The 18,998-nt window shown below is 42.0% G+C and overlaps 1 protein-coding gene and 1 pseudogene across 7 annotated transcripts; both read left to right on the forward strand.

Annotated features, from left to right (window-relative positions):
• The first annotated feature begins 1,096 nt into the window (after positions 1-1,096).
• Positions 1,097-18,326, forward strand: Zfp433 (zinc finger protein 433). 7 transcript variants are annotated; one of them, XM_017314122.2, is made up of 6 exons: positions 1,097-1,250; positions 2,062-2,664; positions 3,497-3,595; positions 15,269-15,395; positions 15,595-15,655; positions 16,207-18,326. In XM_017314122.2, the coding sequence occupies exons 4-6, from the start codon at positions 15,362-15,364 to the stop codon at positions 17,816-17,818; spliced, it is 1,707 nt and encodes a 568-aa protein (XP_017169611.1). In that variant the 5' UTR covers positions 1,097-1,250; positions 2,062-2,664; positions 3,497-3,595; positions 15,269-15,361; the 3' UTR covers positions 17,819-18,326. The 7 variants fall into 7 exon arrangements, with proteins under 7 accessions (XP_017169611.1, XP_011241889.1, XP_011241890.1 ...); XM_011243587.3 differs by lacking the exon at positions 3,497-3,595 and having other exon boundaries at positions 2,062-2,141; positions 2,588-2,664; XM_011243588.3 differs by lacking the exon at positions 3,497-3,595 and having other exon boundaries at positions 2,062-2,126; positions 2,588-2,664.
• On the forward strand, positions 10,238-12,849 carry Gm8249 (annotated as a pseudogene).
• Positions 18,327-18,998: the final 672 nt, after the last annotated feature.

Genomic DNA, 18,998 nt, shown 5'->3' on the forward strand with positions numbered 1-18,998 from the left:
CACAGGAGGAGCTGAGAGTTGTATGTCTTCATCCAAAGGCTGCTAGTGGAAGACTGACTTCCAGGCAACTAGGGTGAGGATCTTATACCCACACCCACAGTGACACACCCATTCCAACAAGGCCACACCTTCAGATGGTGCCACTCCCTGGTCCAAGGATATACAAAACATCACAGACGCCATCCCTGTACATTTTTGTTGATACTTAAAAAAAAAAAATTCTGGGTAGTTTCTCAGTCCTCAGAGAATGCTTCATAGTATGCTTTCTTCTTATACAAACTTTGGCTATTATGGGCTGCCAACTTCTATCAAAACTGAGAGCGAACCAGCCTATAGTAGTAAAACGTATAAGAAGCTCTTTAAGGAATGGAATATTAATCACATTACAGACATTCCTTATCTTCACAGCCAGAGTTCACACTTTTGAAAGGCTAGACCAGGCTGGCCTCAGACTCACAGAGATCCACCTGCCTTTGCCTCCCAAGTGCTGGCATTAAAGGTATGCATCACCATAGCTGGGCGATGCCAAACTTTTAATTTTTGAATCCTAGGTCATCACCCTGGAATCTCCCCTTTGGGGACCATAATTGTGTTTCTGGTCTCAGACCAGAAACTTTTAATGCCCTGCCTCCACCTCCCAAAAGGTGGCATGAAAGGTCATTGCCACCACAGAAAGTTGGGAAAGTGTTAATATTTGGCCAACAGTGTTCAGTTGAGAGACATTCGAGCAATCTTTAGTGAGTCTTATAGACATTGCTAATGCCTGATGAATATCAATCAGGTTGCTTAAATATGACCTCTTTTCAGCTGTGAGCAGGAGGATCACACAGTGCACACAGAGTAACGATGTGTATGCTAGACACCCTATGCCTACACGAGGTAGTGCCTACTGTGTGCAGAAATAGTGCAGGGACAAGTTTGCACTACGGTGTAAGTTCTACAGTCTCTCTGCAGGTCTGTCCAGTAGGACAGTTCTGTACTTGGGGTGGAGCCGCCCAGGGCTGTGTACCACAATGCTGGGTCTATGCAAGCCACTGTAGCTAAGGGAGCCGCTCCTGTCACTCAAGGCCTTACTAGCCACTCAGGGCTTGGATACGGATGCCAGTTAGAATGGAGGCGGGTACTTCCGGTCCGCCATGCTGCAGGCTCCGCTGTGTTTCTGAGGGAGGCTTTGGTGGTTCCGGGTTCCGTGCTGAGACCAGCTGCTAGGAGCTGTGAGGAGAGAGGGCGAGCTGGGGATCCGCGCCATGGTGAGCGGGGCCGCCGTCCCCACGCGGGGAGGATCCGCGGGAGCCCGTGTGGGGTTGTCCCGGGGTGCGGGAACCGTCTGTTGGACGCGGCGCCCGGTGTGATTCCGTTCGTTCACCTGAGGTTACTGAGGGTCTTTGCCCCTCGCAGGCGGAAACCGGACCTCTCCCTGGCACAGGTCCCCTGGCTGCGCCTGCGCACAGCCTGAGAAATTGCTTGGAAACTCTTCGCGTCATTCTGCAGGGCGCGCGCATGCGCGGCTCTTATTGTCAGGGAAGACAAGTCTGACTGGCAGAGCTCTAGTTTCCTTAGCGTCTTCTACAAGTTTTTACTAGGCACTTGATATTCACGCGTAGGGTACATCTACAGTGAATTCTGCGCAGGTCTAAAGACTGTGTCATTAACACATTCGCATGTGTTAATTCACGTGTGTTAGTAAGGCCAGACCCACTGTGTTTCCCTGCCTAAGTTGTCAAAATCGACCGAATATTAATTGCGATTTTGTTCTTACTGTTTTTTATGTTCTGCTGATCTTTTTATTCTTTCTCAAACTGCACAGTCTTTATCGCAGGTGTAGGGTAACTTAGAAGTCAGACGGTGTCTCTGTGCTGTTTATTCAGTCTTGTGTGCTCACGTTTTCATTCATGATGACGTTTTGTCATCTGTTTTCTGTCGTTCATTGCAGGAATCGTTAGACTCTTTATTTGTTGGATCTATAGCTCAGATTCTGCACTAAAATAATATTGAGACTTCTTGTCTACAATCCTTGAATTTCTCTACTTTGGTTGATTTCATTGATTCTTTTTATAACAGATACAGTTTTGGCTCCAGACATTTGTCACATTTCTAGGTATTCCTGTATTTATTCAAAGGGACATGTAAGTGTTATGAGGGTATGTGTTTTTTATTTACTAAATTTCTTTCATGTGCATGAGTGTTTTTGCTTCAATGTATGTGTTCATCAGTTGGGTGTTGGGTGCCCACAGAAAACTAAAGAGGACATCAGATGCTCTGCAACAGGAGCTATGGATAATTTTGTGCCACCATGTTAATGCTAGTAACAAATGATATTAGCATGATGCATGTTAGAACAATATCAGTTGTCTCCTTTATCCACCTGTACATGGGCGCTGCCCCTGCCTTTAATGATTTAATATCTTTTTAAATATTCAGTGTTTGCATTTCCATATGCCAAGGTTTCTATTACCACTTGTCTTCTTTCAGAGTCTGAGACAGCTTTGTTCATAGCTGATGTTCTTTGAAAAACATGAGTCCCAACCAGTCCAGGTAGGGCTTTTAAAAAAATAAATTTATGAGAAGGTCTCTTATGTTGACTCAGGTTGCCTTCATCCCACTATGTGGCTACACAGGCCTTGCTCCCTTTCAGAGTCAACATCCTCAACTCTTGGATTAAAGGTTTGTAACATCACACGGTTCTAAAAAAATATCTTTGTGACTCATGTCATGGGCTGTCTATAAGGCTTTGTGTGTGGAGTATGGCTTCTCCCTTGAGACCAGAATAGAAGGAAAAGTTCATTGTGTCCATTGCAGGGGGAGGCAGGCTATGTAATAGCTGAATTACAGGTTGTTTAATTCAGTGAACTGCTGGGGTCTTTGTTATAAAGAAGGTGCTGATGTATCAGGTGAGTGACTTTCTGTGTACTTTTCCTAGCATGCATCAATTCAGACCATATGAATGAAGCCAAACCAAATTGGTGGGTCCAATTTTGGGATATTATTTTGGGCTAATGAAATTTTCAATTGAACAACTCTCTCATGTGGGTAAATAAATGCAAATCTGGTTGGCTCATTTCACTCTGGTAGGAGGACTGAGACACAGGGTATTGATTTGGCTGTGTATTGTGTGGCTGCTTACAGCACTCCGCAGTTAACATTTACACAGGCCAGGCCAGATAGTCACCTATTAATGCATTTTCTCTACCAGAAAAGAATTTATTCTGTTTTAAAGTAAAAATATCTGGCTGCTCTTTTATTTATTTCTAATCTCTTTTAAAAGCCAAGCTTCAATATGTGACTTAGTGTGGTGGGTTGAATAGATATGGCTCTCATAGACTCATGTGTTTGAATGCTTGCTTCCTAGGGAGTGGCACTATGAGGAGATGTGGCCTTGTTGGAGTAGGTGTGGTCTTGTTGAAGGAAGTGTGCCACTGTGGAGGTGACTTTTGACTTCTCCTTTATAATCAAATGTGGTCAGTGTGACACAGTCCCCCTCTTCTTCTGCCTGTAGACCAAGACTTAGAACTCTCAGGATCTTCTCCAGCTCCACGTCTGCCTGGATGCTGCTATGCTTCTTGCCATGATGATAATGGACTAAGTCTCTGAAACTGTAAGCTGGCCCCAATGAAATGTTTTCTTTTGTAAGAATTGCTGTCTGTAGTCTTGGTGTCCCTTCACAACAATGGAAACCTTAACTAATACAGTTAGCCTGTATTTTATTGCTATGACAAGACTATGACAATTCTTATAACAGAAAGCATTTAATTGGGGATTGCTTACAGTTTCAGAGATTTATTCTATTGTCATCATGGTCAAGAGCGTGGTGGCATGCCGGCAGGCATGTTAACTGAGAGTTCTACATCTGGAACTGTAGGCAGCAGGAAGAGAGAAAGCCAACGGTCCTGGCTTGGGCCCTTGAAACCTCGGAGTACACCCCAACTGACACTTTCTTCTACAACACCACCCCTCCTATTCTCTGCCAAGGGGTGCCACTCCCTCCTGACTAATTATTGAAACTCAGGTCATGCCCCTAGTCACATACTTCCTCTAAGACCACACTTCCTCCAAGAAGGCCACGTGTCCCGATCCTTCTCAAGCATTGCCACTCCCTGATGACCACTCAGTGAAACATAGGGGCCTATGGGGGTCATTCTCACTCAGACCACTGCAGTATCACTTTCACAATATCATTTTTGTATGTACATTACTGCTCTCGTCTCTATTTGCTTCTGTTCTCCAGTGCTTCTCACTTATTATGAACTTCATTCAATTTTCTGCAAGTGGTTATTCATTCATTTATTTTTTAGAACAATGTGTCATGTAGGTAGGTGTCTTAGTTTTTCTGTTGCTATGATGAAACATCATGACCAAAGAACAGGTTGGAAAAGGTTTATTTGGTGTCTTAGTCAGGGTTTCTATTCCTGCACAAACATCATGACCAAGAAGCAAGTTGGGGAGGCAAGGATTTATTCGGCTTACACTTCCATACTGCTGTTCATCACCAAAGGAAGTCAGGACTGGAACTCAAGCAGGTCAGGAAGCAAGAGCTGATTCAGAGGCCATGGAGCGATGTTCTTACTGGCTTGCCTCACCTGGCTTGCTTACCCTGCTCTCTTATAAAACCAAGACTAGCAGCCCAGAGATGGTCCCACCCACAAGGGGCCTTTCCCCCTTGATCACTAATTGAGAAAATGCCTTACAGTTGGATCTCATGGAGGCATTTCCTCAACTGAAGCTCCTTTCTCTGTGATAACTCCAGCTGTGTCAAGTTGACACAAAACTAGCCAGTACATTTGGCTTATACTTCCTCATCACTGTTCAGTATTGAACGAAATCAGGATGGGAACTCAAACAGGGAAAAACCTGGAGGCAGGAGCTGATGCAGAGGCCATGGAAGGCGCTGCTTACTGGCTTGCTTCCTATGGTTTGCTCAGCCTGCTTTCTTATAGAATCCAGGACCACCAGCCCAGGGATGGCACCACTCCCAGAAGACTGGGTCCTCCCCATTGATTGCTAATTAAAAAAAACAAACAAACAAACAAAAAAAAAACGCCTTGCAGGTCTACCTACCACCCAGTCTTGTTCTAAGCTAAGGTTAGACATGTACCTTTAAGTCAGTCTGTGTTAGTCGGAATAGATAGGTAAAGAGAGACATGTTTTTTAAAGATTTATTTATTATTATTATAATATCTAAGTACACTGTAGCTGTCTTCAGATGCAACAAAGAGGGCGTCAGATCTCATTATGGATAGTTGTGAGCCACCATGTGGTTGCTGGGATTTGAACTCAGGACCTTCGGAAGAGTAGTCGGTGCTCTTAACCACTGAGCCATCTCTCCAGCCTGAGAGACATATATTTTTTAAAAGTTATTTATTTATTTTATCTATACGAATACACTAGCTGTCTTCAGTCACACCAGAAGAGGGCATTGGATCCCAATACAGATGGTTGTGAGCCACCATGTGGTTGCTGGGAATTGAATTCAAGACCCCTGGAAGAGCAGCTAGTGCTCTTAACCACTGAGCCATCTCTCCAGCTCAGAGAGACATATTTTTAAGCAAGTGATTCTTAGTGTTTTAATCCTGGAATCCTTTAACATAATTCTTCTTTTATGTTGTTGTGACCACAACCTTAAAACAAACATATGACAGTCTGGCAACACTAGGGGACCTCTGCAGAAAGGTCTTTTGATTCTCAAAGGGTTTCAACAAATAGGTTGAGAAACTGTTTCAAGTTCCTTATCAGACTGTCTAAAGTCATTATTCTGTTGCCTCATAAGATAGGAATTTTGTGGCCTGGTGTTTAGCTGTGGTATTTATTAGTCTTATTTATCTATCCATCAAGATCATATATTGATAAGGTCATTACAATAAAATATCTGATGAACTTTAAATTGTCTCATAGCCTTATAAATTAAAAAATTTGCTGTTTCTAAAATGTCCAGTTTTTAATTTCTTTTTGTAAAATTCCTAAACTTTCTTTAAAGAAGTTTAAAATTTCTCAATTGTATGTTTTGTAGTATTGAAAAAGTACCTGTGTAAAGGGTGAAGTCAGAGAGCACAGTCATTTTTAGAAGGCAAAACCAAGATTTTTTTTTTTTTTTTTGGTTTTTCAAGACTGGGTTTCTCTGTGTAGCCCTGGCTGTCTTGGAACTCACTTTGTAGACCAGGCTGGCCTTGAACTCAGAAATCCACCTGCCTCTGCCTCCCGGGTGCTGGGATTAAAGGTGTGCGCCACCACGCCTGGCCAAAACCAAGATTTAACAGTGTAAACAACTCAGTGTTTCCAAAATCAGTAACAACTGGCTTACTTTTATGTTACAAAGTTGTAAAGTTTTTTGTTTTTTTTGTTTTGTACATGACTGTATGGAGGTGCAGTTTTAATACACACACACACACACACACACAAACGCCCTTGGGTTTTAAGACAGGACAGAAATTATATAAAGTCTTTTCCTGATTTTAAAGTATCTTTGGACATGTTTTCTTGGTTAGCTCATGCCCGGTGCTGCTGCCCAGAATGGCTCCCACTCTGAGTTAGGAGTTTTAAGTTAACTTTTTGATACAGATGTTACAGGTTTTTAACCATACCCGATAACTTATAAGCCAATAATCTATAACCAAGACATGTAGAACATTGTATATGCATATATTTAAGACCAGTCAGAAACAAACATGTAGTGGCCACATTATACATTTGAAACAGACAGACAAAACTTCCTCCAGTTGTAATTTCAAGAGAAGAGGACCTTGCTACCTGTTGAGTCCAGTTCTCATGGTCACAGTGGTTCTCTTGTGTGACTAGCCACTGAATACCTGCTGTAGAAAGCTGATGTGCAGGTGACTTTTTAAGAGCAGCTTGTACAGATCAGGTGACCTAGGCTTTATTCCCTGGCTCTGTTTCCTCTCTCAGGGTAACCAGGCACTGTTATCCACATGCCTGGAATGAAAGCAAAGAAGCTTATGCAGGTGGGGTGTATTTGCAGGATCCAGCCAGCTTGAATGCAGGGGAGAAAAAGCCTTGGAGAGATTCTCAGTGAAACAGCCCTCCTTTGTTGGGGGTAGCAGGGGCCATATGGACTTTGGGAGGTTGGTGGGTTTTCAGTGAGTGTACATCATTAGCTGTGCTGAGGTGCTGGGCACACTCCATTAGCTTGAAGAGGAATTCCAGGCGCTTGCTGGGCGTGTCCTCAGGGAGAGAGGAAGCTAAATGTGCAATTTGGTCTCCAGGCTATGTAGCTATCTCAGGGTGGCAGAGGGTTGGGGTCATAGAGCCTATGTGCACTAGAACATGCAGACTCGAAGGAGGGAACAGTCCTACCTCCTGGTGGTCTCAGGACAAGATTTTTGAGATTTGGACATGTTTCAGCCTCGTTCTTGCTCCAGATTGGCTTCCTGAAATTGCACAACTTTCTGGCCTTAACAGTGGCTCAACAGATGCAAAGGTGAAAAAAGCAGCCCGATGTGAGTAAAATGCTATGTCCCCTGAGGCCACGGTGAAGTCCTGGCCTGTGCAGCTGCTGAGGCTCATGTCTGGGTCAGAGGGCTTGCAGCAGCAGGTGTCCATGTAGATGTCTATGGCCTGTATTACTACCAAAAGCCATCAGACATCCCTGGTCTGTGCTGGTCCTGCCCCTCCTTGTTGTTGTTTGGAGGGAGAGACTACCCCAGCCCCAGCCCTTGCCACCTATATCAAACAGGAGAGCTGGCCTTGCCACTCAGTGGCTGCAGCACTTGGGAGGGCTTGGCCTATGCCTTGCTTAAGCAGGACAGTAAAGCTGGCCCTGGTGGTATGGGTGTGGGTGAGCTGTTGGTGTGACCAACTTAGCTACCACTCAGGTCAATATCCAGGGCTATGAGTTAAGTCAACCCAACATCTACTTCATCTTTGAACTGCTGGGGCGCATGAAGGGGCTTCACTTGCAGATTTAAAGTTCCAGGATCTCCACAACAGAGGACAACAGGATATCCGAGGGGAATTCGGGGAGGTAGTAGAGGCCAGAGGACTCAAACCAGAGCAATCACTCATTGCAATGAACATTTGCAACTCAGATGTGTGGACAAAAGTTTATACTGTGAGACACACTGTGCTACATACACAATGGCTTCCACAACAAGATTTTTTTCTGGGGTGGAGGGAGTTGAAAGGGCAGAGGGCAGAAACAAAGGGGCAGGCAGATGAGAGGTATTGGGGCACATGATGTGAAATTCACAAAGACTAAAAAGTGGCTGTCATGGTTTGCATATGCTCATCCCAAGGAGTGGCACTATTAGAAGGTGTAGCCTTGTTGGAGGAAGTGTGTCACTGTGGGGGTAGGCTTGGAGATCTTCTTGGTTGCCTGAGGATGCCCAGTCCATTACTGGCTTCCTTCGGGTAAAGATGTAGAACTCTCAGCTCCTCCTGCGCCATGCCTGCCTGGATGCTGCCATGCTTGTGCCTTGATGATAATGGAATGAACTTATGAACCTGTAAGCCAGCCCCAATTAAATGTCTTTATAAGATTTGCCTTGGTTATGGTGTCTGTTCATAGCAGTAAAACCCTAACTAACACAGTGGCTGTGGAGCGTTTTCTTAATTTGTGATTGATGCAGGAGGGCCCAGCCAAATGTAGTTGTGCCATGCATGGGCTATTGGTCCTGTGTTCTGTATGAAGGCAAACTGAGCAAGCCATGGGGAGCAAGCCAGAAAACAGCAAACTTCTATGGCCTCTGCCTCCAGATTCTTGCCTGGCTTGGGTTTCTGTTCTAACTTTTTGATAATGAACTGTATTTTAGTTAGGGTTTTACTGCATCTAGGCAGGCATGGTGCAGGAGCAACTGAGAGTTCTACACCTTCATCTGAAGGCTGCTAGAAGAATACTTCTAGGCAGCTAGGATGAAGGTCTTAAGCCCACACCCGCAGTGACATACCTACTCCAACAAGTCCACACCTCCTAATAGGGCTACTTTCTGGACCAAGCACATTCCACTCCCTGGCCCCCATAGGCTTGTTCAAACATATGAGTCTATGGGGGCCATATCTAGCCACAGCATAATAAAAAGTACATTTAATCCAACTTCCAAAATCCCCATAGCAGTCTCAACAATGTTAAAAGTCCAAAGTTCAAAGTCTCTTCTGAGATCCATCCAGTCACTTAACTGTAATCTCCAAAGCAAGACAGGAAACTGGCTGGGCAAACTCCAGACTCTGCATTTCCATGTCTGATGTCAAAGTGGTCTTCAGATCTCCAACTCCTTTTTCATCTTTGTTGATTGCAACAAACTTCTTTCTTCTGGGCTGCTTCCACTCTTTCTTAGCAGCTTTCCTCAGCAGATATCTCATGGCTCTGGCATCTCAAACATCTTGGGGCCTTCAAGGCAACTTCAATACTATACCTTTTTGTTCTAATGCCTGGGATCCAAACATGATCTTCTGGACTCCTCCAAAGGGTCAGCATCACTTCTTCAGCTCTGCTCTCTGTAGCACTCTAAGCTCAGGTTGATCCACTCCATTGCTGCTGCTGTTCTTGGTGATCATCCCCATGGTAGTGGCATCTCCAATATACTAGGGTCTTCCACTGCAACTAGGTTTTACCAATAGTCTCTCATAGGCTCTCATCATGGTGCCAAGCCTCAACTCCTTTGCATGTTCCCTTCAGTCCTGGGCGATCAACTACAACTGAGGCTGCATCTTCACCAATGGCCTTCCATGAACTCTCACAGTGCCAAGCCTTAGCTGCTCTTCATGACCCCTTCATGCCTTAAAAACAAGTACCACTTGAGTGACTCTTACACATTACCAAGTACGGCTGCAGCATGAGGTACAACCTTGGCTATCTTTGGAACACAGCCTCTTTGTTCTCAGAAAAACTTCCCAGAACATTTCACCTCAGTGATGCCGATCTCTTCTTAATCACCACTAATTTCTTAGCTCCAGCTAACCAGCATCAATTGTCCTAGTAGTCCCTTCTATTCTGGACTCTAAAGCCAGAGCTACATGGCCAAAACTGTGGATTTCTGCTGCTTGTTGGGGCTGGAACATGGCTCTCTTGTTCGATTACATTATCACCAGCTTTCTGTTCTTCAACACCTTCACTGCCTAAGTTTGGTTGTCCTGGAACTTGCTCCGTAGACTAACTTTGAACTCAGAAATCTGCATGTCTGTCTCCTAAACACTGGGATTAAAGGTATGGTCCACCAAGTCTGGATTTAAATTTTTCTTCACTTAGACCCTGCTTTTTCCCAGGATGGCCTTGAATTCAGAGATTTGCTTGGCTCTATCTCCTGGGATTAAAAGCTTGAACTACCATGCCTGGATCTAAATTTAGCTGGGTAGGATCTTGCCCCAAAGCCCCACTCCCTTCATCTGCTGTCTTCTAGAGCCCAGGATTAGGATCCATTTCACTTCCTGGTACCTGTTTAATACTTGAACCATATATTTTTTATTTTTCCTTTCTAAGCTTGCTCCACTTGTTTAAAATTCTCTTCATGGGACTTAACCAGAAAACAAAGTCTATGATGGGATTAAAGGTATGGTCCACCAAGCCTGGATTTAAGTTTTTCTTCACTTCGACTCATTTCTGAGACTTCCTTTGTCAGTGCAATTAATCTGATTCTTTTCACCTTAGCCTCAGGTAGACTCTTCAGACAAGGGCAAAAAGTAGCCACATTCTTCACCAAAATAGCACAAAAATGGCCTCTAGGCCACATATTGAAATTCTCCACTGAAACTTCTTGGGCCAGATCTGCACAATTCAAATCACTCTTAGTAACAAAGTCTTTCATATTCCTACTAGGATTGCTCATTAAGCCCCATTTAAAGCGTAGCACTGCTTTGCAAATCCAAAGTCCCCAAATCTACATTCTTCCAAACAAAAGCATGGTCAGGCCTGTCACAGCAATACCCCACTCCAGCCACCAACTTTTGGCTTAGGGTTTTACTGCTGTGAACAGACACCATGACCAAGGCAAGTCTTATAAAGACAACATTTAATTGCTGCAGGCTTACAGGTTTAGAGGTTCAGCTCATTATCATCAAGGTGGGTACATGGCAGCATCCAATCAGGTGTGGTGCAGGAGTTTTATATCTCCTGCTGAGAGTTCTACATCTTCATCTGAAGGCTGCTAGCAGAATACTGGTTTTCAGGCATCTAGGATTAGGGTCTTTAGCCCACCCCCACAGTGACACATTTCCTCCAACAAGGTCACACTTCCTAATAGTGCCACTTCCCCGGCCAAGCCTATACAAACCATTACAAACTGTAATATGAAAATGTGAGTAAAAAAAACCCCTTTTCCTCACTCCTCCCAAGATGATTGCAATCTGGAATTAGTTACTCACTCATAGTTTAAGGACTGTAAGATCCAGAATACAGAAAAAACATCTTGAATAGTTGATAATGTTATTATTAGATATTAGAATATTAGAATGTTCTTTTTCCATACCTTGTTCATGTCAAAGCAACTAAGAAATGAATATAAAACTACAGGTTCCTAGAATATGCTTGGGTAGACATAAGAATGGATGCCACAGGTGGAAGAGAGGAGTCATTACTGTCTTAGGGGGAAACCGGCATGGAGATTCTCAGGGGTGGTGTGAGGTTAGGCTGTAAGACCCAGCTTCACCTGTATCTGCAGCCTCCAGCTGTCCTAGCTGCTCACTGGCAGCAGCTCACTTAGCTCCCAGCAGGCAGTTTTGGTTCCCCTGGGGTGTGTGTTTGCCCAAGGTTGAATGTCTAAGCTGATGCAAATTCACGTGAGTCTTTGAGGTCTAAGCATTGTAGATCATTAGCAGTTTCCTTTGATAACTGGATAACTATTTGTTGGAGCCACACAGCTAATAGAATTTCTCATTTGGCTGGGGAAGCGATGTATATATCTGAGTATATACATCAGGTAAATCAATGTGTAAAATAAATCAAAGCAAACACACAGTGTGGAAGTCTGACATCTCCTTAGTGGACTGGAGCGACACCAGGAAATTTATGGGTGTTGACCGTTCAGTTTATGCCATGTGGTTTCAATAATCTATAAATTACATGGCATTTATCCTTTTTTATGAAACCATGGTGAAGAAGAGAAGTTGCAGAGAGAAAGAGCCATCTAAACTCTTTGAAACTGAGATGCAGAGCTGCAAGGTTTGGGTTTTGCCTAGAAAGATTTCAGTCTTTCCTTGGTCCAGGTTTTTTTTTTTTTGTTTTATTCCTTTTCTCTTTGTTGGAAAGAGTATGTGTATTCTGTGCCATTGTGCAGATTGTGCAGATATATATATACATATATATAAATAATATGATATCACAGTCAAGATCTTGCCTGGAGCCTTTTCGCCAAGATGGCGCCAAAAGCAAAGAAGGAAGCTCCTGCTCCTCCCAAAGCTGAAGCCAAAGCGAAGGCCTTGAAAGCTAAGAAGGCAGTGCTGAAATGCATCCACAGCCACAAAAGGAAGATCTGAACGTCACCCACCTTCTGGCGGCCCAAGACCCTGCAGCTCCGGAGGCAGCCAAAATATCCTCGGAAGAATGCGCCCAGGAGAAACAAGCTTGACCACTATGCTATCATCAAGTTCCCACTGACCACTGAGTCAGCCATGAAGAAAATAGAGGACAACAACACTCTTGTGTTCATTGTGGATGTCAAGGCCAACAAGCATCAGATCAAACAGGCTGTCAAGAAACTCTATGACATTGATGTGGCCAAAGTCAATACCCTGATAAGGCCCGACGGAGAGAAGAAGGCGTATGTTTGCTTGGCTCCTGATTATGATGCCCTAGATGTGGCCAACAAGATTGGGATCATCTAAACTGAATCCAGATGGCTAATTCTAAATATACACTTTTTTTTCACCATTTAAATAAAAAAAAAGATCTTGCCTGGAGTGTCAGAAAAACCTTTGGACATTGGAATAATGTTGGTACTATTCCATAATATGGCAATCTTTGAAGTAAAACTAAATATGTTTTGTGTAATGGGATGACTGGAATAGGCTCTACACAGGAGCATGCCATGACCTGTGTTGAAATGTGGTAGGCTGAATGACAACTCTCCCAGGTAGGATGGTTTATTTGAACATTTGCCTCATGTTTGTGGCTTTCATCGCAGTGCTTATGGAACCTTAGGAGGAGGAGCCTTTCTGGAGGAGGTTAGTCTCTGGGGAAGGGTGTTGAGTGCTTATTTTCTCACCACACTTCATCCTTTTATGTCTTCTGGTGGTTCAAACTGAGCACCATGCTTTCTACTCATGCACCCACACCTTTCCATCATTACACACTCCATCCCTGAAAAGTGTAAGGTAGAATAGAAGCAGTTGCTCACTAAGCTAATTTTCTGATCTTATATATTTTATTTTTATATTGCTGGCTGATAGAATTAATTTTTTAAGGGGTTGAAAGGTCAAGATTTTATTGTCTTCATAACAAAATTGGCTTAGAACTTGATCAGTTGGCTCTTTCTCGTATTATTTCCTCCCAGTTCAAAATGCTTGCATCTCTTAATAGCCAGCATCTTCTTAGATCTTCAGTTGGGCTCAACACATTCAAGTCTCAGCACAATCTTCTTTGTAGTTTTTTTTTTTTTTAAGATTTATTTATTTATTATATGTAAGTACACTGTAGCTGTCTTCAGACACTCCAGAAGAGGGCGCCAGATCTTGTTACGGATGGTTGTGAACCACCATGTGGTTGCTGGGATTTGAACTCAGGACCTCTGGAAGAGCAGTCAGTGCTCTTAACCCTGAGCCATCTCTCAGCCCCTTCTTTGTAGTTTTAAGCCTTTTTGTGGAAAATAGGCTTAGTCTGCCCACTATAAACACACTGTTTCCTGTTATAATGCTGCTTTCCCTGAGTATACAAAGAATCATTGCTCTTCTTGTACTGTGTCACCTTGTGGGATTGGTGCTTCCCCATATTTCTTGCAGAATGTCTGGTGGGTCTTAGGAACATCCACCATGTTTGCAGAACTGCTATCAGCTCAGAAAGCATAATTAGATTTTGTATGTGTCACTCCGTTCCTCCTGTGCCGAGCTTTGCTCACAGCTTGACTTTGGAACCTTGGCAGAGGGTATTGTTTTTACCAGGATGGCATCCATTCGTGACATTAATACTGAGGCTTCAGGATCATCGCATTGCAGTTCAACATTCTTGCTACCTTTGTGGAGTTTTGATTTTGAAAAAACAAAACAAAAAACATGGGCTGGCGAGATGACTCAGTGGGTAAGAGCACTGACTGCTCTTCCAAAGGTCCGGAGTTCAAATCCCACCAATCATATGGTGGCTCACAACCACCGCTATGAGATCTGACCATCCTTTTCTGGTATGTTTGAAGTCAGCTACAGTGTACTTATGTATAATAATAAATAAATCTTAAAAAAAGTGCATGAATCTTTTGTGCATATGTGTAGTATATATGCATATATATATATGTATTTGTGTATCACATACATATGTTCACATATACATGTATATAGATGTATACTGCTTGTGTGCCTGATGTTTCCTGAAGTGAGAGGAGAACATTGGATTCTCTTGATCTGGAGTTATGAATGGCTGGGAACTTTCAAGCGAGTGTTAGGATTTGATCCAGGTCTTCTGCAAAAGCAACATGTGCTCCTAACTGCTGACCCATCTTTCTTCCTTATGATTTTTGGTGTTGATTTTGGATCAATATTTATTTGCCAATATTTTTGAAAACTCTTGATCTCTTAATCACTTACTAAAAATGTTTTCTTTTGTAGGGATATTAAATTTCCCTTATAACTTAGGCTATTATTGAGCTGAAGTACATTTTAACTCTTTGCAGGAATTTTGATTGAGCCCCTGCGTGCTTTCTTTCTCATTCTTTTTGTTGTCGTTTGTTTTGAGGGTCTCATGAAGTAGCACTGAGTGTCATGGAAATCACTACATAGACTAAGATGGCCTAGAAATTAGAGATTCACTCCTCTTTGCCTCCTGAGGTCTGGGATTAAAGGTTAATTACATCACCACATCCATCTTCTTCATCTTTTTTGAAGTTAGTAATTTTTATACAATTTTGCTAAAGCATACTCTGTGAGCAGTTTGAGTGTCTCTCTGTATTGTCTGTTAGTAGTCACCTTTCCTGCAATGGCCTATGGAATTCAGTGGGTCTGAAAATGAGTGGTGTGATCCCCCTTTTCTACTTACTTGTAAAATGACTTGCTGACTGCATTTGAAATTCTGTGATCAGGAATAAATGCGTAGAGCACCCAGAATTATGTAAATATATTCTCAGTGAATGCATATTTACAATGCAGTCTCACCATGTCTATTATGTACACGTGTGGGCTATTTTAGGATGCGGTGACCTATGAAGATGTGCATGTGAACTTCTCTCATGAAGAGTGGGCTTTGCTGGATTCTTCCCAGAAGAGTCTCTACAGAGATGTGATGCTGGAAACCTACTGGAACCTCACTGCTATCGGTAAGAATATTAGTTTTCTTTCACTTTCTAAACAAGGGAACAAGCGTTTCTTGGTCATTGGTGCACTGTGATTTCTATTGTGACAGAGGAAGAATGTGGTGAATAATCAGACATGGTTCTCAACTTCACCAAAGATTCTGACTTAAAATTTGCATACTATCTAATAATATATCATAAATTTTCTGGTCCTGTATTTTAGGTTACAAATTGGAAGACCCCAATGTTGAAGAATACTATCAAAGTTATAGAAGACATAGAAGGTAAATTTCATGTGCAAGCTGATATAATTGTATCACTGAAGAAAATTTTAATTTACCTTTAAGTTTTAAAGAAAAGCAACAGTGTAAATAAGTACAGCATTATGTATATTGATGATTAAGAAATTCTCATAAGACCATGTACTTGAGTTTCAGGTAGCTGAGCTGTGTTTATAAGGCATTATTTTTAGAAACAAGACAAGGAAACAATATCTTAATACATGACACTATTTAAACAACCTGAGAGAACCACATTGTTGAAATGTCAATTTATTTGTTTCATCTCATGCAAGTATTATAAAAAGCCTGCACATTGGTTATGGGATTAGTGTATGTCTAAGACTTTATAAGCAAATAGTCCATAGTAAAGCTAGTGTTGCTAATATACTTCTAGTGACTTTCCAAAGTTTAGTGAGAACAACAGTTTATGGGAAGCAAGAAGGTTGCAGTCATGGAGAAACCTTAATCCCTATAGCACATATCTACGTGGAATGAAAACTTCACCTGTGTGTATGCAGTGTGAAACCTTTTGTTTGTTATTTCTCTTTTAATAGGTATAACATCTGTCATTGTGGATACAAGCCTTGTGAGCATAAGGGATATGGAAAGAACCAATATATCTTTGCCTGTAACAATTTTCTTCAAATATATGATAGAATCCAAACTGAAGAGAAACCGTATGGATGTAGTCAATGCAGTAAAGCCTTTGCAAATTTCCGTAGTCTTCGAAAACATGAGAAAAATCATACTAGAGAAAAACCCTATGAGTGTAGTCAGTGCAGTAAAGCCTTTGTAAGTCGCAGTTCTCTTCAAATACACGAAAGAACGCATACAAGAGAGAAACTCTATGACTGTAATGAATGTGGAAAAGCCTTTTCAACTCGCAGTCATCTTCAAATACATAAAAGAACTCATACAGGAGAGAAACCCTATGATTGCAGTGAATGTGGAAAAGCATTTGCACGTAGCAGCGCTCTTCTAATACATAAAAGAAGTCATACAGGAGAGAAACCCTATGGTTGCAATGAATGTGGGAAAGCATTTGCATGTCGCAGTCATCTTCAAATACACAAAAGAACTCACACTGGAGAGAAACCTTATGATTGTGATGAATGTGGGAAAGCCTTTGCAACTCGCAGGCATCTTCAAATACATGAAAGAACTCACACTGGAGAGAAACCATATGAATGTAATCAATGCGGTAAAGCCTTTATAGGTCGCAGTCATCTTCAAATACATAAAAGAGTGCATACTGGAGAGAAACCTTATGAGTGTAATCAATGTGGTAAAGCTTTTGCATATAACAGTGATCTTCATCGACATGAAATAATTCATACTGGAGAGAAACCCTATGGATGTAATCAATGTGGTAAAGCCTTTGCAAATCGTAGTAGTCTTCGAAATCATGAGGAACATCATACTCTTGAGAAACCATATGAATGTACTCTATGTGGTAAAGCCTTTGCATATTGCAGTAATCTTTATATACATGAAAGATGTCATACTGGAGAGAAACCGTATGTATGTACTCAGTGTGGTAAAGCCTTTGCACGTCGCAGTCACCTTCATATACATGAAAGATGTCATACTGGAGAGAAACCGTATGTATGTACTCAGTGTGGTAAAGCCTTTGCACGTCGCAGTCACCTTCATGTACATGAAAGAATTCATGCTGGAGAGAAACCTTATGAGTGTAATCAATGTGGAAAAGCTTTTCTACTTCGCAGTAGTCTTCTAATACATGAAAGAACTCATACTGGAGAGAAACCTTATGTATGTAATCAATGTGGTAAAGCCTTTGCACGTCAGAGTCATCTTCAAATACATGAAAGAAGTCACACTGGAGAGAAACCTTATGAGTGTAATCAATGCAGTAAGGCCTTTGTATGTCGCAGTAATCTCCAAATGCATGAAAGAACTCACACTGGAGAGAGACCTTATGAATGTAATCAGTGTGGAAAAGCCTTTTCACGTCGCAGTCTTCTTCAGAAACATGAAAGAAGTCATAGTGGAGAGAAACCTTATGCGTGTAATCAATGTGGTAAAGCCTTTGCAAGTCGTAGTAGTCTTCGAAATCATGAAAAACATCATAATATTGAGAAACCTAATGAATGTAATCAGTGTGCTAAAGCGTTTACGTCTTTTCCACCATCTTCAAATATATGAAAGAAACCACACTGAAAGAACCTCTGAGTGTATTCAATGTGGAAAATCCTTTACAAGTCACAGTTAATCAGTGTGGTAAAGACTGCATATTGGAGTAGTCTTCATTATCACAGAACATGTCATACTAGAGAAACCCTATGAATGGAATTGAAACAGTAAAGCTTTGGCACATCAGTGTAATCTTCAGATGCATCAAAAAACTTATACTGGAGAGAAACCTTAAAATGTAATCAATGGGACAATACCTCTGCATCTTATAGTCGTCTTCAAAGGAATGAAAGAATTCTTACAGGAGAGAAACACCATGAAATCTAATACATGTAGTAAGGGCTTGCACAACAAGCATATTATTCCTCCTGAGTCATCTCACTGGTGCTTATGTAAGATTAGTAGAACCATTTCATCCTTAAAATACTGTCTTCTATTTAGATTGTATACAAAGTGTTACCGAAGTATAGAAGAACACAGAAAAACTTGAATAATAAAACATACTTTCAAATGAAAATGATATTTATACTGCCATCCATTTTTGTGGGTTATCTTATCTTATTCTGAGGAACAAATACTTGTTCTTAGCACTTTCTCAGAACCACAAATTCGTCCAGAGAATGTCCTCAGTGAGTGAAGGTAGCCGCAGTTAGGGCTGATGAGCTCATCTGGGAGACCCAAAGTCCTCACGTGAGTTCATTTTCCTCTCCGTTTCCTGTGTGTACTACTGTTTCTAATGTGTGCCACTGTAGGTGAAGCTAGTGGTCTCCAATATCAAGAGGCCGGGTGATTCTGTTGTGGGAAATTTGGTCATTTGCAAAGGCACTGTGACCAAGCTGCTCAGAAGGTCTCAGATCTCAAAATATCTGGTGCATTAATTGTGAGAAATATTGTACTTGCTTCATAAAACATTTGTTCAGGGTCAAAGCATCTCTAAGGGTAATGGCTTTTGTTAATATAAACCAGAAAAACAGCCTAGGCTTCTAGATGTGTGCAGGCAATGTGTGTGCAGGCAATGTGGCAAGTGTTGCCATTGGACCCCTAAGTGTAGGTCCAGCAGAGATATCCAAGGCAATTTTCTTATCATTGAAAAATGCAAGACCTGGTCTGAGGTCTTGCAGCCAAAAAGTACGAGGTGTGTGTTTCTTGTAAGCCATGAAATAATAATCAGGCAGAAAACCTTCAATTAATA

The sequence above is a fragment of the Mus musculus genome, chromosome 10, assembly GCF_000001635.26.
Source record: "Mus musculus strain C57BL/6J chromosome 10, GRCm38.p6 C57BL/6J".
NCBI classification, from domain to species: domain Eukaryota; kingdom Metazoa; phylum Chordata; class Mammalia; order Rodentia; family Muridae; genus Mus; species Mus musculus.